The sequence below is a fragment of the Salvia splendens genome, chromosome 7 (genome assembly GCF_004379255.2).
Source record: "Salvia splendens isolate huo1 chromosome 7, SspV2, whole genome shotgun sequence".
NCBI classification, from domain to species: domain Eukaryota; kingdom Viridiplantae; phylum Streptophyta; class Magnoliopsida; order Lamiales; family Lamiaceae; genus Salvia; species Salvia splendens.
This window is the reverse complement of record NC_056038.1, coordinates 35041414-35064595: the sequence shown is the minus strand read 5'-3', so window position 1 is coordinate 35064595 and position 23182 is coordinate 35041414. Positions and strand designations below refer to the sequence as shown.

The window sequence follows — 23182 nt, the reverse complement described above, 5'->3', positions numbered from 1 at the left end:
TTGGGAATTCTCGGGAATTTACATCGACCGCAGCAGCCTGTACCGGGCAGTTGCTCATGGGGAGGGCGTTCAAGAATTGGCTGTGGATGCAGAGGGCGTTCAAGAAATGGAAGTAGAGTCAGTTACTCAAAGCAAGGTTAAATACTGATAGAATGTGGAGTAATAAATAGACTTGATTTTGTAATGGAAATATTTAAATATTGTACAAATATCTAGACATTTTAGGAGAATTCTCTAGATTATAAATATTATTTAAGAAAATATCTAGATTTTTATAGAGACAAATCTAGATATTTAGTATATCAAAGAATTATGTAGAGAATTCTAGAATGAGTTAGGAATGCCGTTGTTTTTGGCCGACGTAGTTCCAAAATTTAGTGATCATAACCCTACAGTATGATATAGTTATATAACTCATTTGTATAAGTATGGAGTATTTTGTTTTCTTGTTTATGAAGAAATTGAAAAATGTTATTACCGTTGAAGGATCTTCCAACATAAGATCTCAAATAATGTAACGTAGGAGTAGAGAACCCAATATGTCAGCAGCCATTTCTCTGTATTGCTCTCATTGATGCATATCTATATCAATTCAGTTATATTTTAAAGTATTAAAATTAAGGGAAAGTGCCATTGAAAATATCGTCGCATAACGTTTAAACCCTGCAAATTCAACTGTAATTTTACTACATGTTTGCAATTGTCCCACGAGACTACTTATTGGATTATGCCAAAACTAATGCTCATAGAGGCAGTTGCAAATTGGGGTAAATTTATGGTTTAATTTGTATGGTTTAAAGTTACCTGACCAGAATTTTAAATTATGTTGTGTGTTTTTTTTTATGTTGTGTGCTTTTTAATAAAGTGTGTTTGTTTTAATTGAATTGAGTTGTGAGAAAAAATAAAAAATGAAATTGAATGAATAGTAATTAAGGGACGGAATAAGGGACGGTTAAGGGACGGAGCGTTGCAGGTTCCGTCCCTTAGTTAAGGGATGGAGGAAAAAAGGACAGTGGGGCCCTCAAATAGTGGTCAAATAGTAGTTAAGGGACGGTATAGAGACAGCGTATTGGATGGCCTTATACCTATAATTGATGTCACAACAATAATCTTAATAATATATTGATTTCATTATACTCCGGAACCAACAAATATTCCTTTTATTATTATTATTTTATTTTCCTTAATCTGATTTACGTATTTGCAAGAGTTTGCATATTCAGATTCAATACACCCACCCACATTTAGAACTATATCAATATATGTTGAATATTAATAATGGATTACATATTATTACAGCTTTGCTATAATTTAGTACAGTTTATTATCTTAATTATTTTGTTTCAACATTATGCTACATATCAATAATTTGATGAACTAAGTCTTCGAATAATCGGAGCTATAATTTCGTTTCTTACAAATCCCATATATTATGGCAACTTTATGATAAATATTTAAAATGCATTTCAATTTCCAGACCAATTGCTCCATTCCCTCCTACCAACAACATATGTTTATATTCTTTTACATATATTATCGGAACTTTGGCGCCAAGCATCGCGCCAACGCCCGTCTGGAAAGTTCTCGGTCGGTGATTTTACAGCAAATCCGTCGATAAACTCCACTTTTTTCGTAGTGATATGCAGCATTTGGCCTAAAAGGGGTTAAAAATCTTGATGGCTTTCGAAAAGAGATAATCTCGAGTAACTGAACACCCCCAAATATACGACAGCTAACGACTCCAATCCCGTGTCCTCACTCAAATACGACAACCATGCCAAATCAAAACAGGGATGATCATTTAAAGAATCCATCTAGTTTAGCAAGAGAAGAGGTGCAATATAACATCATTATCAAAGTTATAAGCATAATGCATAATCAAACTCAAGTAAAGTGCAATGCATTTCTAAAATGTAATAATATTCCAAATTTCAAGACTTCATACAATACAGCCAACGTGGGAATATAGAAACTAACACTTGATAGATGCAGTTTCATCAAGCATTATTCCACAACAAATTCAACCAAACACATAAAACTGATGGTAGTATATAACAAAGCTCCATCAACACAAAATCAACATCAAAATTGAAACTCATCCTCATCAATTCAGGGTAGATTCATGTTCAAATCATCCTAACCTCTAACTGCCTCCAGCAACAGAGCATCTACGCGTGTTCTTCAAATCAGTGTTTTCTCGAGGCACGTGTGTAGCACGCCACCCCCACAACAGCAGCTGCAGCAACGGTCAAACCTCCGACCACCAGCCAGTTCTTTTCCTTGAAGCAATCCCTCGTTTCAGCGTGAAGCAAAGCATCGCCATTGATAAAGCTTTCTGCAACCGCTCTTTCCTTCGCTTCAAACCCAGTGATCACCTTCTGCTTATCGTCCAAACTAGTCTCTAGGGAGCTGATTTTCTCCGACAGCTGCTCAACCGTCTTCTCCAAACCGGTCCTCAGCTTCTCCAGAACGTTATTGCTTTCCAAAACCACTTCCAACTCCTCAAGATCCTTTTTCAAGAACCGAATCTCCTTCTCCTTCCCCTCCGATTCACCCCTGAAACTGATTTCCTCTTCCTCCAGTTTCCGAACCTTAGCCAGCAACAAGTCCCTCTCCTTCCCCACAGCATCCAACTCAACATCCTTCGCCTTCTCCCTCTCTATCACCCCCTCCAAATCCCTCTTCAAGTTGGAGATTTCAGCATTCGATTCCTGCAGATCACTCATCGCGGACACCAAATCATGCTGCAGCCTCGACACCTCGCCTTCCAGATCTGCTGCTCGAGCTGCCACTGCACCCAACGCCCTATTCTCCGACCGCAATTCTCCCAACTCTTTCTTACCCTCTACAATCTCACCGCTCACTTCTTCAATCGATGCCTTCAGTTCATCGATTTTCTGCCTGTAATCCTCATTTTGCTGGATAATTTTCCCATTTTCACGCTCGAGATCACTGATTTTCTGAGTAAGACTTAAAATCTTTGGGGAATCATCACCCTCAGAAATTTCCACGGACTTAACATCAGAAAATTCTCCGTTGACAATTGTTTCATCAGCCATTTATGATTCCTAAAACCCCGAAAAATTAGCCAACAAAAAAGGAGAAATATGAATAAATCAAATCAAATACTTCGCTGGAAACAACAACTAAAGCAGAATTTCAAGAAACTAATTAAGAAACATCAAATGAATTCATCATCCAACTTAACAACAACAATCAGAAGTTTATGCTATATAAAGCCAAACAGAGTACAAAAAGGATCGCAGTGAAGAACAAAATAACGAACAAAAAAACAAAGGAATTTCCAATATTTAATTAATTCATTTCTGAGAATTGCTCTGAAATTGGAAGAGCAAGGAAGCACAGCACGCATACGTATTCTTGCGGAAGAGTTGGAAATGTTTCAGCGAAATTAGGGTTTGAGATTTTTATTGGAAAATATTTATTTTGAAACCAATTTGACTGAATTATGCGTAGCACGTGCGAAAAGGCAATGATGCGCTTTTCAAATACTCAGTTATAAAACCAGGATGTTTGGACACTTCCAATAGTCCCGTCACTTTATTTTATCCATAATCACTTCTTATTTGTCCGCGCCCACAAAAAAAATGTTTATAGTAATAGTGGACACTTTTTTAAACCACTTTTCATTTTATTTTATTTTTATATTTTAATTCAATTCTAATTAAAATTATCTGAATGTAAATAATTAAAAAAAGTATTGGGACCAAATATTCGTTCTATTACGGAAACGGTAAAATTATTCAACGAACATTTAAAAAAATATACAAATAAAAACTCCGCCACCGTCTACTCGGTGGCCGAGTCGGATTCCGCCTCCTCTCCTCCCCTCCTCCCCGCTGCCGCTCGCCGCCCCCCGGCGCTGCCCCAACCCCAGACAACCCCAGCTGATCCTTGATCCGACACATGAGCGCGTAGTATATATCCTTGGTGATCGGGTCGGTCGCGGTTTCGTAGAAACGACAGTTTTCTTGCAGTTGTTTCATCAACTGCACATCAAGGTTCCTCTGCAAGACCTCGTGGGGACCAGTGCCCACGGAGTGCGGTATAGGGGCGGGTTGCGAGATGCGCGATCCAGACGCGGCCGACGAGAGGCGGGAGGAACTTGCAGTCACTCTAGCCCTCAGATAGAGGCATGTTGGCCCGGAGGGTGTGGGCGCCTAGAGTGTGTAGCGGAGGGCTCTTCCGTTTGGGCGTTGTTGAGGTCGATTGATTGCGAGCCACTGCCGCTGTTGTAGTCCTCGGCTATGTTGTGTCTAGTTCGCTTCGCCCCAGGACCTGTCCCCCTCTCCTCCTCACAGATGGCCTTGAATTTCGGGCAGTTCTCGAGAACGAGATACTCCTCCCAGGAGTTGAACTTCGGCCAGCCTTCCATGTTGAATTGGGAGCGGGTTGTTCTCCTATATGCCCGCAAACCTCTTGGTGGCTCTCAGAATCCTAGACCACTTTTTGCGGAGCTGTTCCGAGTCACGCGGTTTGGCGCCTCTCGGATTGAACTCGTTGTATGCCAACAGGACGCGCTTCCAAAAGCTAGGCTCTGTCTGATCGGTGCCCACTATGGGGTCCGATGTGACTGCATCCCACGCCCTCGCCACAACAATGGACTCCGCTTTGGTGTAGTGCGTGGACCGTTTACCGCCGGCCCCGTTGCCTCGCTGCCCTCGCCACCGCCGCTGCCGCTACCTCCTCCTCCCCTGCCGCTGCTTCCACCCGCCCCACCGAACCCGCCGACTCTCGTCAGAACGGGCGTATCCACACGGGCTGGCGGAGTATCTGGTAATCCCGGACTCAAACAAACCCCATCATCTGCTCTAGTGCGAATCTATCTGCATCGGTGAAAGGAGATTGGTTGGATTGGAAATGGGTCTCCGGTCGCGGTTGGTTAAGAGCGTTCATGTTGGGTTTGTAATCTCCAAATGCCGAGCGACCCAAATTCCTCTGAATAGGGCGAGTTTGACTCGATCCCCACGGCTGAGAAGGAGGATAGTCGCCATATCCCGATTCGTCAAAGCCGAGTGATTCGTCTTTTCCACCGTGCATTTTTAGAGAGTGAAAATTTTGAGAGTGGATGAATGGATGGAGTGTGAAGATGTGTGTGGAGGAGTGGTATTTATAATAAAATTTTCAAAAATAATTAAAAAAAAGTGTTCGGCCTCTGCCGGCGCGCCGATGACCCGCGCACTATAGGCCAGCGCGTCCTCGGCGCCTTCTCGGCGATGGGCCTTCCGCCCCAAAAAATGCGTCCGCCTCGGGACGGACGCTTCCCACGCTACAAGTAGGCGCGACGACGGCGGTTCGTGGGCGGCCGGCGCGCCGCCCATATAGTGGATGCTCTTAAGGTGTATTAAATTAAATACAGATTGCATCATTATCGGTCATTAAAGTTTCATATATCATATTAGGTGATGTTCGGTTTCCAAAATAAAATAATACCAAGATACAATTTAGGATTGAGTTGTGAAATTATTTTAATCATATAGGATTAACTATGACTAATTATCTCATGATTATCTATCTAAGATTGAGTTGTGGCATTGAATCTCATGAACCAAATACACTACAAATTTAATCTCGGATACAATCTTGCAAACCGAACACCCCCATAATAGTGTTCCAATAATAAAATACTAGTATTTTATTTTTATTAAAATAAATACTACATAAATTTTTTATGCTCTATTATTTTATTTCACTTACATTTAATTATAAGATTAATGTATTGTACTCATATTCCATTTATTTTTCAAAACAGTGTAATTTAATTTTAATACTAGTACTATTTTTGTAGTATATTAATATATGAAATAATACTATTTTAAAAAATGAATATGCTAATCAAATACTACAATTGATGGTCTCAAAATACAAAAGAAAAACATTAGTATTTATTTGCAAAAGAGAAAAGATTATTGTTCCTAAGTTACTATGCATTATCGCTATATGTTGACTCTCTTCTTAATATGATCAAAACACAGCCTCTGTTTTTTATATAAAAATTCATAATATTGTGGAAAATTATCTAATTGAGTATATTTATATGCATGTAACATATATGTGTATTGATAGAAATGATCAAAGGAATATCGTACATTACAAGTAAAGAAATTTAAAAGCTAGTAGTTTTTTTTATATTGATATAGTGAACAACTCCAGTCAGTCGTTTGGCTGAATTTATGGCATTCAACTTAATGTAATTTTGCGTCTTTTGTTAACAATAAACGCTACATGTTTCAAACTCTTAGACCATCCACAAGAGGACGGATGTCCCAGCATACATCCCGACGGACTTCCCAAAAATACCTCCTGCCACGTCATAAGGATATCCCACTGCACTGCTACGTCATAAGGATATCCTACTGCACAATGACGGACATCCCTAAGAACATCTCCACGGACATCCACAGTAATAAAAATATACAAATTCACTAAATTAAACAATTTACGGAATTAAAATTTCGACACGAATACGGACGGAGAAAGTGCAATGATAATTTCATTAAATAAAAAAAATAAAAAAATTACATTTCAACAAAAAAATGTCTAAACAAATTACATTATAAATATCAACGACGATCCCTCCGCGTCCATAGCTCTTCAATTATATCGTTCTGGGGTTGAATATGGGCTTGTCGTTGGCGCATGTCGGCAAATGCACGGACTCGATCGGCCTCTTCATGGGTATCCCCATACGTATATTGGCGGTGGCCACGCCGTGGCTTGGACCGGCAGCATCAACATCATCATTGGCCCAATCAGTTAGTGCTAGACCTTCATCTTCGACAATCATGTTGTGCATGATAATACATGCGTACATGATATCATCGATCCTGTCAATATACAACAGCCGTGATGGACCCTTCACTGCCGCCCATCGAGCCTGGAGCACACCAAATGCCCGCTCCACATCCTTGCGCGCTGCCTCCTGACGACCGGCAAAATAGATCTTATTTTCGTCTGTTGCGCATCTGATCGTCTTCACAAAGACGGGCCACATAGGGTATAACCCATCCGCCAAATAATAGCTCATATTGTACTGGTTACCGTTGGCGACGAAACAGACTGCCGGACCAACACCCATGCACTGGTTGTTGAAAAGGGGCGAGAGCGAGACTGGAGGACGTTGATGTCGTTGTTCGATCCGGCTACTCCAAAATACACATGTCAAATCCACAGCCGGTAGTCAGCTACCGCTTCAAGGATCATCGTGGGATTCTTGCCCTTGAAACCGGTAGTGAACACCCCTTTCCAGGCGGCGGGGCAGTTCTTCCACTCCCAATGCATACAATCTATGCTGCCCAACATTCTCGGAAACCCGTGCTGACTCCCGTGCATATCCATCAGAGTCTGGAAATCTTCGGGGGTAGGCTTCCGAAGATACCTATCCCCGAATATCTCCCTAACGCCCTCACAAAAATACATCAGACATTCGCAGGCAGTCGTCTCGCCGATGTGGAGGTACTCATCGAACATGTTAGCCGCACCTCCATATGCCAGCTACCTGATTGCGGCAGTGCACTTCTATATGGGCGTGTGGCCGAGTTTACCAACCGCATCCTCCCTCATCCTGAAATACTCGTATCGACGCTCTAAAGCGCCCACGATACGCAGAAATAGCGGACGATGCATCCTAAAACGTTGCCGGAACATGTTCTCCCCAAACCGCGGCTACGGATATTCCTCATACAACCGACGGTGTGCAGCGATGTGGTCCCGGGGTACTATAGTTTGACGATGGATGTCAAGGTACCGCCGGCTGCAAGGGGGCTTGTATCGCACGGTTTATATCCCTGGACGTAACGGCCCACAACTGTTCTTTAATTCGCCGGCGTACGTCATCAGTACCCCCACCACTACCGCCCGCACCACTACCATCAGCACCACTACCACTACCACTAGCCATTTTGGATATATAAAAGAAACGTAGAGAGAGAGACTCGTTAAAACAAGTGGTGCGAATGAAATGAAGTTCAACGAGCTGTATATATAGAGTTTTTTTAATTAAAAATTGGGACATCCGCCGGGACATCCGTCGGGAACCCGCAATGGCGGACGTCACGACAGACGTCGTCGGAAAGCCGCGGATCTGCGGTGTCTGCCGGGACGTCCGCCGCTGCGGATGCTCTTATAGTTTTGAAATTTTGTTTTAATTAGAAGTTGATGACGTCACAAAAGAGTAACACTATTTGGTCATATTATAGTCTGTCAAATAGCGTTTCTCCATCACAAGGAGTGGCATTAATACGGGAAGATATGATCCATAATCAAACCCTGTGAAAAAGCAAAATGTATGGCATAAAATAATGCATAATCAAACCCTATGAAAAAGCAAAATATATGGCATAAATGATGCATAATCAACCCAAGTAGAAGCATTTATACACTTTGCTATCTAAATATTCATATTTGGGATTCCACTCTAAATAGTAAATATTCATCTCTCACGATTTACTTCCCATCACAGAAACACCATGAAACAAGAAACATACTATTAGCATTTAAAGTGCAATACTTTTCCCAAATGTAATAATATTTCAAATTTAAAGACTTGGTAGAATATAGGCAATATGTGATATAGAGCTAATAGTTCATTTCAAGACTGGTAGAATATAGTCAAAAGTGGGATATAAACATTACAAACACATAAAACTGATATACCAAACTCCACAAACACACAATCAAAAGTCTCCCAACAACCGAGCTTCTAAGAGTGCTTGAATAAGTGTTTTCTTTGTTGGCAATTGAAACTAGATATAAAATTATAGCTATCTCACATCGGTGTTCACATAGACCTGAAACCACTATATAATTTTAATGGGTCACTCCTCCTATCACCAATTGGTTCTAGGATGGAACCCATGAATTTCTATCATGGTATCAGAGCGGGTCGACGGCTGTGGGTCAAATTTAACTGACCCAGCAGTATATCTGGGCTTAAAATTTGGGCAAGCGGTCATACCGATCGGAAAAAAATTGGGCCAGTTGTCCAAGCGATCAGAAAAAAAAAGTCCAACCCCTCCAAGTTCACCTTGAAGGGTTTGAGGGAGGATGTTGGCAATTGAAACTAGATATAAAATTATAACTATCCCACATCGGTGTTCACATAGACCTGAAACCACTATATAATTCTAATGAGTCACTTACATAGACCTGAAACCACTATATAATTTTAATGGGCCACTCCGGTGTGAGGGAGGGTGTTGGCTTATAACTATCCCACATTGGTGTTCACATAGACCTGAAATCACTATATAATTTTAATGGGCCACCCCTCCTATTACCAATTGGTTTTAGGATGGAACCCATGGATTTCTATCATTCTTGAGACAACAGAAACCAACCAGTTCTTCTCCTTCAAACTACCATCATCATTGATAAAACTCTATGCAACCTCCATTTCCTTCGCTTCAGGCTCGGTGATCACTTTTTCCTTATCGGCCAAACCAATCTCAAGGGCACTCATTTTATCTTTAAGTTGCTCAGCTGTCTCCTCCACACCTCTCCTCGACTTCTCCAGAACCTTATTGCTTTCCAAAACCACTTCCAAATCCCTTTTCAGGCTCTGAATCTCCTCCTCCTCCTCGTCTGATTCACACCTCAAACTGATTTCATCTTCCTCCAGTTTCCGAGTATGAGCCAGCAACAAGTGTATCTCTATAATCATGGCATTGAACTCATCATGGGTCACCTTGCCATCTCTTCCACTTCCTCCCAATTCTTCATAAAGTCTCTTTTCCCCTCTCCAAGTCTGCTTGACCCCTATCTATGTCTGCAACATCCCTCTCCAGGTCTCCCAAACGCGTGTTCAAGTCTTCGGATAATCTCTTCAACTCGTCAGCTTTTTGAACCGCCTTGTCCAGTTCATCGATCTTTTTCCTGTAATCTTCATGTTGCTGTGTAATCCTCGCCTTTTCACTCTGAAGATCACTAATCTTTTGATGAACTGAGAGTTTTGGCGAATCGTCATCCCCAGCAGTTTCAACCAGCTGAGCTATGTTGATCGCTGTTTCATCAGACATTTTGATCCTTAAAACCACCAAAATTAAAGCAACAAAAAAAAGGAGAAAATATTACTAATAAAGTAAATACTTGCTGGAAACAACAATTTGTCAAACAAAATCAATGGAATTAAAGGAGGAATAATCAGCGATAGAAGGAGAAGATTTGGGAATAATTGATTGACTAAGAATATGTGAATAATATTGTATCCTAGAATAGGTTGATATGTTTTCCATAATTAGGGACACTATCTTCCCTATATAATGGGGTGTAAAACGTTGAAAACACAACACAGAAATATACAAATCTTCAATCTTCTTCTACTCCCAAACTCTCTCAATATGTATATCCATCTCGCCTCTCTTGATTACCATCTTTAAGATGGTATCAGAGCAGGTTTATTCGGGCTTGAGACTCGGAAAAATATCATCACGGTCTTGAGTACCTTTCTCGACCTTTTGAAACCTGAAAAAAAACCAAGCAACAAGATGTCAGATTCTGAATCTGAAACCCCTCACAACAACTAATCAATAACTCTCTCAGCCGAGCAATTCGTTGAATTTACGAGACTAAATGTGTCTCAGAAAACCTCCAACCATCAACCTTCGTCCCTGGAATCGTTAGGTGAGGTGCGCCTGACGGACAAACTCAATGGGGATAATTACCACCTATGGGTAAAACTGATAAGACGAGCCATTGGTGGAAAAGGTCTGGCGTCTCATATATCGGAGTTACAAACTGATACGCTCGGATTTTGCACTATTTTAAGGCCATTTTTTGGTCCGTTTTGAGTGTCAAAGTTGCATTACATGTCCATTATTTGCATATTTTCTCCATTTTGGTATTTTGACGTGTTTTGTGAAAAATGTGCAATATAGCTGAAAAGAGCATAAAAATGTCAAATCTGGAAGCTGGAACTGAAGCGCAACCCAGCGGCCACTGCAACGAGTCCAGAGAGTTCTGGAACTGTACAGCAGCCCGCTTGGCCGGTCGCTCACGACAGCCTGTGTTCAAACTCAATTTACCGGCGGTCCTGAAGTCCGATCAGAGTGTTCTACATGTCATTCTCTTTTTCTTCGAAAGAGCTTCGCGGTGATACCTTGATCATCTCAATCGGAGTTCTATGGTGAAAGTTATGACTGTTCTATCAAAGTCGCGCAAAGCTGTCAAATGCAGAGTTGGTGGCAGAAATTGAAAGAAGGAAAGAAGACATTACCTTGTGAAGCAAAATCTTTTCCTTAACCTATGGGGCACGAAAATTCCATATTTACTATTACTTGGAGATTCATATAATTCATAGAATACCCCATAACCTAATTCATAGAATTCACCAATTCATAGCCCCCAAAAAGGAGAGCCTTCATGGCTCCCCCTCCATTCTCTAACCCTAATTCCCACATCCATCATTCCATCACCATTCTTGGAGATTGGAGTAAGACAAGAGAAGACTAAAGATTGTACAACAATTCATCATTGGGTTTTATTTGCGTTTTCTTTATGTTTTGTGCTTTAATTTGTAGTTTTTGCTATTTGTCTATAAGTAGCTAAACTATAAGACTTCTTTGGATGTGTTAATAACTTTTGTTGGTTTATACAACTCCGTTTTCTATTTAATATCTGTTTTGTTTTTACTTCGTTTCTTCCCTAAGTTGTTCTATAATACTTCACGTTTGAGTGACACATTCGGTGATGATTTAATATAACTTGCTACATAATCGTGAGAGGAGGTTGGCAAGTTAGATCCACTTAGTAGACACTACAATTAGCTTCCCTTAAAACGGCACTATTAATTAAGAGTGGGGACTTTATAAGGGTCTAAGGAGCTTTTGGGAGTTACGGATCTAGGATTGACGCCCCTAGTGTTAGTAATCTACGCTTGTGCCGCATGGGCAAAACTTATGTGACTCGTTCTATCGAAGTATGAACTGTGCTAGGGTGTTGTAGTTGGAATTCGTATAACCATAATTGTGAAACCACTATTCTTGGCCCTATTTGCCTAATTTATTTGCTTTATTTTATTTGTTTTTGCTTAGTTAAACCAAATCTCTTGTTTCTCTAGATAGTATATGGCGCTTAGTACATGATAGTCAGTTGCAATTATATTTCCCTTGTTCGATATCCTGGTACTGACCTTTAGCTATACTAGATCTACCATGTATACTTGCAGGTATTTTTAGTGCTAATAAAAAGTGCATCACAGACCCCCCTCCACCGACTGACCCACACTTCGATCGATGGCAGCAACGAGATGATTGTTGCTTCAACTGGATTATAAGCAACATCGCCGCCAGCCTCGAGAACGAGGTATCCCAATATGCAACGGCTCAGGACTTATGGGAGAGTCTGACCACTACATATGGAAGCGGCGCCGATCAGTTCCAAATTTCAGACCTGCACAGACAAGCATATATTTTGAAACAAGGAAATCTGTCATTAGAAAATTTATGGCAGAAGCTTCAGGATCTATGGATTTCAATCGACACCCGTGATCCAAACCCAATGGATACTCCTTCAAGCATTGAAAAATACAACTAGAACACTCAAAGGCATCGCCTGTACCAATTCGTCTGGGAGTTAGACGATTAGTACGACAAGATCAAAAGGGAGATATTGAACATGGATCCAATACTAATAGGAAGGAAGGCATACGGAATGGTCAGACGAGAAGTGGTAAATGCCAAACTGATGAACCCGGAACCACCCAAAGAATCCGGAATAGGAGTCGACCTCGCCGTTTTCAACATGAGTCGAACCACCCAGAATCACCAACCACCACCACGCAACCATGGCTACCGGAAAGAGGGGGACAAGTCCAAATTAGTGTGTAGTCATTGTGGAGGCAAGAAACATACCAAAGATTCATGCTTCCACGTCCATGAGTTCCCAGAGTGGTGGGAAGAAATGAAGAAGGCCCGACAAACTCAAAATTCAAATTGAAACAATGGAGGCAGTAGGGCATCAGCAGCAGTCGCCATGGACCGAGCCACCTACGCCGAGAAACCGGCGGGCGGCGTTGGCCCATCGGGAGCAGGTGGAGGCAAGAACTAAAACGAGGAGAAATCGGCAATCGCATCAGTCTCTGTGGCAAGGACATAGTCCGAAGGTAATACATCGGAGATTCTCGCCACCGGCGGTGAGGAGACGGTGAGTCTCGACGATGGACAGGGCGGCGCTAAGGTTTCCCCAATTTGGGGTCGACGGCTAGGGTTACAAAGAAAAGGGATTTATTTCCCTCAAATATCCCAAATTTCCCATAATCTCAATCTGACCCCTCTACATTCCCAAATTTAAATATTAAACCCCATTTACTCTCAAAACCACCCCAGACATTCCAGAAATTCTGAAACCAACCCCCTCCTCCCAAATTACCTCGAAATCAGCCCCAGAACTTCCAAAAATACCACATTGACCCCCAGAAAAATGGCTAGTCACAAAATAACGCCCAAACTGCCAAAACTCTACAAATTGCACCCCAGACCCAAAAATTTCAGCCCTCAATTCCGTGCAAAAATTCCCTTGAAGCATTGGCATGTTCCTCTACCTCACAATCAGATGCCAAAGACACCCAATGGATATTCAATTGTGGGGCTACCGACACAATATCATTTGATGCCTCAGGCTTCTTAACCAAACTGAAAACTAGCAAAACCTATGTACAAACAGCCAGTGGGGACCTAGCGCCAGTCCAAGGAGCGGGAACCATTAATGTTTCCCCCACTTTATGCCTATCTAACTGCCTTTATGCTCCATCATTGTCACATAAGTTGCTATCCGTTAGTCATGTGACTAAGGAATTGAACTGCAAGTTACTAATGCAACCGCAATTTTGTATGTTATAGGATATAAGACGGGGACGATAGTTGACCGTGGCACTGAGCGAAACGGGTTGTACTATGTGGACGAGATAGCTCAACAGAGTACTGCAATGCTGACTCACTGACCAACTGAAAGACAGTCTTGGCTTTGGCATCGTCGGTTAGGACACTCATCTATAGGATATCTTCGTCTACTTTATCCTAATTTAGTTGCTTCTATGCATTCCTTTCATTGTGAAACTTGTTTATTGGCCAAAAGCCACAGACATTCATTTAAGTTGAACAATTCTTGAATGAAAACTCCTTTTGCTTTGATTCACTCTGATGTTTGGGGCCCGGCACCAATTACTGGGGAATAAGGATTTCGTTATTTTCTGTTATTTGTGGATGATTATTCTCGTATGACTTTGGTATATTTCTTAAAAATAAATCAGACGTGTTTGAAAAATTCACTACTTTTTACTCTCTCATCCAAACCCAGTATAACCACAAAATCCAAATCCTTAGGTCGGATAATGGGGGAGAATTTATGAATACGAAAATGCAAGACTTTTTTCGACAGAATGGTCTAGTCCACCAAACCTCGTGTCCCTACACTCCAGAACAAAACGGGGTAATAGAAAGGAAAAATATGTACATCCTTGAGATTACTAGAGCTCTCTTGATCGAGTAAAAAATAACGAGAACTTTTTGGCCTGAAGCCATAGCCACTTCAGTCTACCTCATGAACCGCCTACCCATTGGGATTCTAGACTTCAAGTCACCCTTAGATATTTTTTCCACACACTTCGAGCTATCTTCCTCTCTTTCCCTAGAGCCCAAGGTCTTTGGTTGTTCAGTATTTGTCCATATTCTTAAACATGACCGTACTAAATTTTCACCATGTGCTCGTAAATGTGTTTTTTTGGGGTATGGAAAAAATCAGAAGGGGTATCGGTGCTATGATCCGACTACAGGCAACATGCACACTACTATGAATTGTGATTTTGTGAAAGGGGAATACTTTTACAACCAATCTAGTAGTCAGGGGGAGATATCATCTGACCATAACTAGTGACCTACTAAATTGGCTACCTAGTCAAAGGAGAAACCAGTCAGAGGAGAGTCGACGCTTAAGTCAAGCCCTGTCACAGAAGTCGGTCCAACAGAGGAAAGTAGTGGTACCGCCGAGCCGTCTTCTCCCACTGAACAGAACGTGGAGTTAGGTGACACTGCTCAACCATCAACCCCATCTTCGATGTCGAAGGTAAATAGTTCAGATATGGATAATGTAATTGTGGAGAATACTAATCCTGACAGGAATGGTGGAGATAACTGTCAACAAGTGGTAGAGATGCTCACCCAAGGGAATCACCATATAAATTGCCCATAGAAGCACGAGGGGAATCCCTGCCCGGAGGTACTCTCAGGACTGGAAAGAAAATAAGGCCAGATATGCGGTGGCGAATATTACACAAACCCAACTCACTGAAATGGCTCGTGCATTTGAAGCCTCCATGTATAAAGAAGAGGAGATTCCACAAACATTTGAGGAGGCCTCGAGACATAAACATTGGCGAGAGGCCATGAAAAAGGAAATTGAAGCTCTCATTAAAAATGAGACATGAGAGAAGTGTACATTGCCAAAAGGGAGGAAGCCAATTGGATGTCAATGGATATTCACTATAAAAAGGAGTGCAGATGGGTCAATCGAGAAATATAAGGCTAGACTTGTGGCCAAAGGATACACACAGGTATATGGAGTAGATTATGAAGAGACATTCTCCGCAGTTGCCAAGTTAGACATTGTTCGAGCACTTCTTTCCGTAGCAGCATGCAAGGATTGGCCTCTACATCAATTCGATTTCACAAATGCGTTTCTACATGGTGAATTGGGGGAAAACAAATAAGTATACATGGAAGTCCCCCCTGGATTCTCTGAAGATTTCGGACTCGGGCAAGTATGTCGCCTCAGAAAAACTCTGTATGGGGTGAAGCAGTCTCCTAGAATATGGTTTGGAAGGTGCTGCCAGGCAATGTTCAAACACGGATTTAAACAAAGCCTCTCAGATCATACACTCTTCAGAAAAAAGAAGGAATAGAAAGATAACATGTCTGATTATTTATGTTGATGACATGATTATTACTGGAGACGACATAGAGGAAATCCACAACCTAAGGGAGAACTTATTCAAAGAGTTTGAAATGAATGACTTAGGGGCATTAAAGTATTTTCTTAGGATAGAGGTGTTGAGATCCAAGCACGGGATATTTCTGAGACAGAAAAAATATGTCTTGGATCTACTTGCAGAGATAGGATTGTTGGATTGCAAACCTGCTGAAACTCCAATGAGTCCTAATCATGGATTGAAGATAGAAGAAGGGGCTGCTCTTACAGATCGAAAGCGATACCAATGATTGGTACCTATCACATACCCGACCAGATATCACATATGCAGTCGGTATAGTTAGTCAATTCATGCACCGACCTCAAGTCGACCATATGGATGTAGCGTTGAGGATTGTAAGATATCTGAAGGGAACCATTGGCTATGGAGTGTTTTTAGCCAAGAAGGATAAATTGGAGATCGAAGGATACACAGATGCAGATTGGGCAAGTAATCCTATTGACAGAAGGTCCACTGGGGGTTACTTCACCTTTATTGGAGGGAACTTGGTCACTTGGAGAAGTAAGAAGCAAAAGGTGGCAGTTCTATTAAGTGCAGAGGCATAGTTCCGAGGAATCAAAAGTAGACTAATGGAAATCATCTGGCTAAGGAGATTATTGACAGAACTTGGCTTTCCGCCTACACGGAAAAGTCAACTGTTCTGTGATAACAAGGCCGCAATCAGTATTGCAGAGAATCCAGGGCAACATGACCGAACCAAACATGTTGAAGTTGATCATCACTTCATCAAGGAGAAGCTCGAGGGGGGATCATAGAATTTCCCTTTGTTCGGTCCGAAGAACAACTTGCATCTTGACTAAAGTTGTTCATCCCAAAGTCTTCAAGAAAATTTTGGACAAATTGAGTATCGGAGATACCGTTGCTCAACTTGAGGGGAAGTGTCAAACAAAATCAATAGAATTAAAGGAGGAATCAGTGATAGAAGGAGAAAATTTGGGGAATAATTGATTGACTAGGAATATGTGAATAATATTGTATCCTAGAATAGGTTGATATGTTTTCCATAATTAGGGACACTATCTTCCCTATATAATGAGGGGTGTAAAACGTTGAAAACACAACACAAAAATATACAAATATTCAATCTTCTTCTACTCCCAAACTCTCTCAATATGTATAGCCATCTCGCCTCTCTCGATTACCATCTTTAAGACAATTAACGTAGAATATCAATACAAATTAGCATTGATAGGAGAAAATATTAAGCAAAAAGTTAAATATTTCGCTGGACACGACAATTAAAACAGAAAATCAAAGAAACTAATCAAGAAACATCTATACAAATGAAATTGAAGAATTTGAAGTTTAGGTTTCTACATCTCTTTAAGAGCAAAATAACCAAAAAACTAAAGGAATTATTCATACTTGACACAACACCTCTTTTAGATAGTTCGATTTACTCGCTTGATAAATCAATATTGAAACGATGAATAACAAAGGTCAAAGGAACATACATTCAAAGAAGAATCGCAGTATTCAGCTACCAAATAGTGAGCATTATACATTAATTACATGATCATTTCCTTAGTTACATGATTTGATTCCCATATGATTTGATTTCCATATTCTAACATAAACCAAAATGAATTCCACATCTAACTTAACAACAGGAATCAGAAGTTTACGTTTCTACGCAGCCAAACAGAGTACAAAGAAAATAAACGAATTTTCCATATTTTCTATAACCGCTTCATTGTTGAGAATTGCGCTGGCTGAAATTGGAAGATGAGAAAGCAGGCACACCTATTCTGCAACGCCGACGTAAGTTCACCGGATCTGGAACGGCGATCGAGATTCTGATCGAGTAGAAAGTAGAAACTGCTTCGAGAGTTGAGGGTTTAGATGAAATTCACGAAGAAGTTCATCACTCAATTTGCATGTTTGATTACATTTAATTTCAGTATTTAAATGCTAGCTGGCTTAGAAGGGTTAGTTATGCCACGTCATCATTTTTCAATAAATTCATATGGGGTATTTATTTAAACTACTTTGTTATTTTCAAATTTCATTAAAAAAATTATGTTATTGCATCAAAATTATATTATCTACATGGCATTGATATAAATAATTAACATCCCAATGTAATAAAATTGACAAAAAAATAATACTGTATTTATTAGAGAGAGTTTGCCAAGAATTGAGATGTGAAATTGCAACTATCATCATATTTATTACTCACATGACAAAAAAGGAAGAAAAGAACTGTTCACATCTAACCAGACCTAACCATCCAAAGCCAAGAGTTGCAGAAAGATTGCTGCATGTTTTCGCTCTTCACAACACTACCATTTTTTTTATGCACAGACCTGAGATTTACATAAAACCTTCGGCTAATACATCCGAGCCACACCGTACTGCATCACCGATACTTTTCTGTGTACAGCCACTTTAGCCGATGCTGCTGCACCGACTCCAAGCCCGCCATACTGAGCTTTGGCATGCAGCCGATTTGTGTCCACGATGACCCTGTCATCGGGATGATCCACCTTTGTTGCCCCTGCTCGGCTCGTAAAATATGGATGGGTATCTATGTCTATTGTCACGTGACTTACGTCAGCAGGGGCTAACTTGGCAGCTATGCCGCAGTTCATTGCTTGTTTTGTATTAGTAGGATAGTCTCTCCCGGTCTCACCCATCGGTCTCTCCATCCTCCCTGTCTCGTTCCTACTGGGATGAACCGAGGGGATACCCTGGTGGGGGAGTGCGGTGTGTCTGACCAGCGCTCTAGGATCATAAAAGTCTTTGGCACCATTAGGATTCTCATACGCCAACACCGGACCAACAACTTTGCCTGGTTTAGCTGTGCATCGTATGTGTTAAATGTAGGAAGTGAGACTATCACGTAGGAAACAAGCATAACAGTTCGTAGGATTAACACTCTATCAGGAAAGTACCTTGTGCGATCCTCTGTGGTGGATGTAAGGGTCTTGACAAACTATTGTGAGGCCCTTCAGAATCTCTCGAGTTTTTGCTGCCTGATTCTTCAGAGTTATGCCGATCCCTTGCGTTTGCAACAGCAGGCTGCTCTTTCGGAGGCACTCTAGTGGAATGTACAATGGTAGAAGACCTGTACCATTGTATGCGAGCACTAATATGAGAACTAGCCGAAGTGGTGTCATATGGGAATTCTAACAGACCTTAGTCACACAACACTAGGATAGCATTCATGTAGTATGCTATATATATATATGTGTGTGTGTGTGTGTGTGTGTGTGTGTGTGTGTATCTACTATACCGTTATAATGAAGGCAACCCAAGAAGGAAGTAACCATAACTCAAACTAGGAAGGGAAAAAAGGGATAGGTTTGCATAAATACCTAGGAAGGGAAGCATGCTTTCTTTCAAGTGGAATCACTGGTCCACTTTTACCAACACTTCCTTCCAAATGAGCAAACTGATTTTTAAAGTGATCGATTGCACTGCACAAGAGACATGTCCATTTTAGCAAATCCAGTGGAGTCAAACAAAAAAAAGGCACAGCATCAAAATAACTCACCTAGGATAAAGAAAATTAGTTCTTTCGATTCCATTGATATAATCCTTCCGTAGCTGAGGATGGTACTCCAGTATCTCCCGATATATTAACTCTCTTACATCTTCCTTTGTCACCCTTCGCCTCTCAAACTCAAATTCCATTTTAGAGATTGGTTGACAGGATGGTTCTCTCTCAGCCTTAGCCAATCCCTTGAAATAAGGATCAGCTAGTGCCTGCAAATTCATTAATAGTAATTTAAAGAAAAGAAAAAAAAAACAAAAAATCAATGATGATTAATGCCCTAAAGAAAAAGAGTTTATTCATACAACTTTTTGCTTCAACAATATCATCATGTGAGAAAGTGTAAAAAGAATATAAGTAAACTTGCACGCGCAAAAGGTCCCAGTAACAAAGGAAGGAATCTAAACAAATTGATCTCCTATGAAGCAAAAACATAGATAGGTTATAGCAAACCTGTTCAGCAGTTGGACGATCCTTTGGATCAAAAGCAAGCAGCCTCTCCAAGAGCCGAAGAGCCAAAGGATCAGCATTTGGAAACTTCTGAGCAAAAGGAACTGGCTGCTTCTTTCGCATGCTTGTAAGATACTTTCTAGCCTTTTCATTCCGAACCTAACAAAAGAATAGAAGAAAAAATAATATCAGGAGTAGGTCTAATTTAAGGAAATTAAAATATTTTGAAGGTACAGTTGATGATGAAAAGGAAAAGTAATGCATACGTGAGAAATGGTATCCATAGAAGGTGTTCCAAGAAGGTCGGTTATCATATCCAGCTGGTGAACAACATTCTTCCCAGGGAAAAGTGGCTTCCCCGTTACAACCTCAGCAAAAATGCAGCCAATGCTCCATATGTCAATTGCTGGAGTATACTGAATAAACATGAAGTTTAAACATCAATAATATTTTTACTAAAAGTAATGGTGCTGATCGAAACTAAGCCCTCTTCATAAAAAAAGGTGGGTCATTGAATGGAGAGAGATATTTCTTAGAAAAATAGACTTCGGGAACAAACTGCACCTATGAATGCAAAAAACATAGGCTAAATTGCTTGATGTCAAACTTCAAATAAATAAAAGCAAACAGCTTGGTGATAACGACCACTATTTGTTGTTACAAGACATCACTTAGCAAACCATTACGAAATTCTCATCAACAGATTGTCAAAAGGCTATAAAACCACCTTAGAGAAAAATGAGCCACATAATTCCGGAGCTCTATACCATCTTGTAGCAACATAGTCCTGTGTTTAACACGGAACAAAAATCAGAAATGGATAAATAGTGAAAATTCAATAACACAGCAAATTCTCTTTGAGATATTTTATACCGTCCAAAATATTGTTGTAGGTGTGTCGTTGAATGCTACTCTAGCCAATCCAAAATCACATATTTTTAGTTTACAGTTGGCATTTGCCAGAATATTCTTCGGTTTCAAATCTCGATGATATACATTGGCTGCAAAAAAAAATATAAATAGTAAATTGACCTTATCGCAAACTCACTATTAAACACTAACCAATTAACCATTTAGTATGACATGACAGCAAACATCTTTCCATCAAATGAACAACAAGCCAAGACACATAGCAGGAGACAAAGTAAGCATTTTCTTAACAACCATCTAACTTTTAGGCAGTAAATTAACATTGAATTCCGGTGCCCAGTAAGAGGTTCTTAGTAACAACCAGATATGGCAATTGGCAATGAAATTCGTGAATTTCTTATATAAAAGTATAAAACAAAGAGGAATGAGAAAGAGATGTTGCAAAAGATTTACCAGTGTGGATATATTTTAGAGCACGGAGCAATTGATAAAGGAAAAACTGATGATGTTCCCGTGTCAAGTCATCATTAGCCTTAATGACTTGATGTAAATCTGATTCCATGAGTTCAAAAACAACATATATATTTTTGAATTCTCTCCTTGAAGGTGGAAGCATAATGTGTTTTATTGCAACAATATCTGGGTGTCTGAGCAGCCTCAAAAGCTTTATCTCCCGAAGTATTCGAGCAGCATCAGAAAGGTGTTCAAAGATATCATGTATTTTCTTTATTGCCACTTTTTCACCTGTATGAGTATCGACCGCCGAGCAAACAACACCATAGCTGCCTTTACCTACGATCTCCTGGATCTTAAACCTGCTTGCATCACCATATTCAGAAAAGAATTCCAATTCCGCCGAACCCTGTTGCATAAAATATTAAGTATGTTAGTCTATTGCAACACAATGACCATTAAGTTAAGCTTACTGTTCAAACTTTAGTTTATCAGAAATGTAATATTGTGTAATAGGTCAAACAGATCCTACGTTATTGTTGCACAGTAAAAATTCCAATTATAGTATGGTATTGGAAATTTAGCAGTCAACAAATCATATAAATAAGAACACTGCACCTAGTGGATGAAGAGCTTAGTATCTGTTACATTGATTAATCAGTAAGAATCAGACAAACTGTTACTTTTGGAAAAAAGAATGCTTTATCCCTAAAACAAAAATGTCCAAACAGAGAGATCTATCACATAAGACGATAATTGAGTCAATCCATCAGAGACCTCCAACAATAGACATATAAAATCAATTATTCAATGATACAGAAGAACAAATTAAGAAGAATGGAAAGACACTGGCTACTCGTCAATTACAACATTACGACTGATTAAATGAGAAATCCAATAACCAATAACATACAAATCCTAATACAAATCAATAAACATCAAGCCCTAGTAGTCTACTAATTCTCAAATTCCACTCAAATTTCATCCAGGTAAACAATAACACAACAAAATAAGGCCACACACTAAAATCAAGGAGCTTACTTTCTTGCGCTGATCAGGCTGCATTGCCAAGAAAACTCAGATCTCCCCCCGAAGAAGAATTTCCAACAGCACTTACGAAATACCGAATTGAATGAATAAATAAAATTCAATTCACCAACAGCACTTACGAAATACCGAATTGAATGAATAAATAAAATTCAATTCAATTCAATTCAATTAACGTTCCTCCAGACCTCAATCGGAAACGATTCAGCACACATTCAGCCGCATTTGCCCCATCGACTGCGGCTACGGACGGCGAAGGAGCAGTCCCACCTCGTACGCTTCGAATTATCGTTGAAGACAAAGAGAAAGCGATCAATCATAAAACGCACCGCTTCTCCTCTTTCGTCTTCTTCCGCCTCCTCGCCCGCAATCATAGACGAGCAAAAGCGACAGAAAACAACATCTCCTCCGCAACAAAACCTCCCATAAATCGAAAACCCTCCAATGTTATTTATATACAGAATTGGGCTTTTGCACAATGTAAAAGAGTGCCCGAATGTGTGGATCTGAAGGAACCCTTTATGCTGTAGCAGCTGGTGTGGGGGGAGATCTGAGACCGAGACCGACACCGACACCGACACAATCTAGAGAGAGAAAGAGAGGCGAAGTTGGACGTTTTGGAGAGAGAGATGTGTATAAATACGTCTGAAACAGATGAGGAATAAGCCGAGCCGTTGATGGTTCCATTAATAAGAAATTAATTTTTAATCCATTAATTATATTATTTTATCTTAATCCGTATTCCGTCGCACTTTAGGAGTCTCATTAAAGTTTGGCACGGGTTTTTAATAAATGTAAAGTAAAGTTGGTAAAAAAAATAGTAGAATGTGAGTCCTACTTTTATATATTAGTTTTATAATAAAATG

General features: G+C 40.3%; 2 protein-coding genes across 2 annotated transcripts; both read right to left on the bottom strand.

The window, feature by feature from the left end:
* Positions 1-1903: 1903 nt before the first annotated feature.
* Positions 1904-3468, bottom strand: LOC121741998 (peroxisomal and mitochondrial division factor 2-like). Its single transcript, XM_042135006.1, has 2 exons — positions 3376-3468; positions 1904-3068 (listed from the first exon to the last, which is right to left on the bottom strand). The coding sequence occupies exon 2, from the start codon at positions 3057-3059 to the stop codon at positions 2187-2189; it is 873 nt and encodes a 290-aa protein (XP_041990940.1). The 5' UTR covers positions 3060-3068; positions 3376-3468; the 3' UTR covers positions 1904-2186.
* Positions 3469-18145: 14677 nt separating this feature from the next.
* LOC121741897 (mitogen-activated protein kinase 20-like) lies at positions 18146-22956 on the bottom strand. Its single transcript, XM_042134845.1, has 10 exons — positions 22311-22956; positions 21270-21678; positions 20820-20947; positions 20674-20733; positions 20213-20362; positions 19950-20105; positions 19497-19708; positions 19318-19419; positions 18895-19067; positions 18146-18800 (listed from the first exon to the last, which is right to left on the bottom strand). Exons 1-10 carry the CDS (start codon positions 22332-22334, stop codon positions 18331-18333), a joined length of 1884 nt encoding a protein of 627 aa, XP_041990779.1. The 5' UTR covers positions 22335-22956; the 3' UTR covers positions 18146-18330.
* Between the last annotated feature and the right edge of the window lie 226 nt (positions 22957-23182).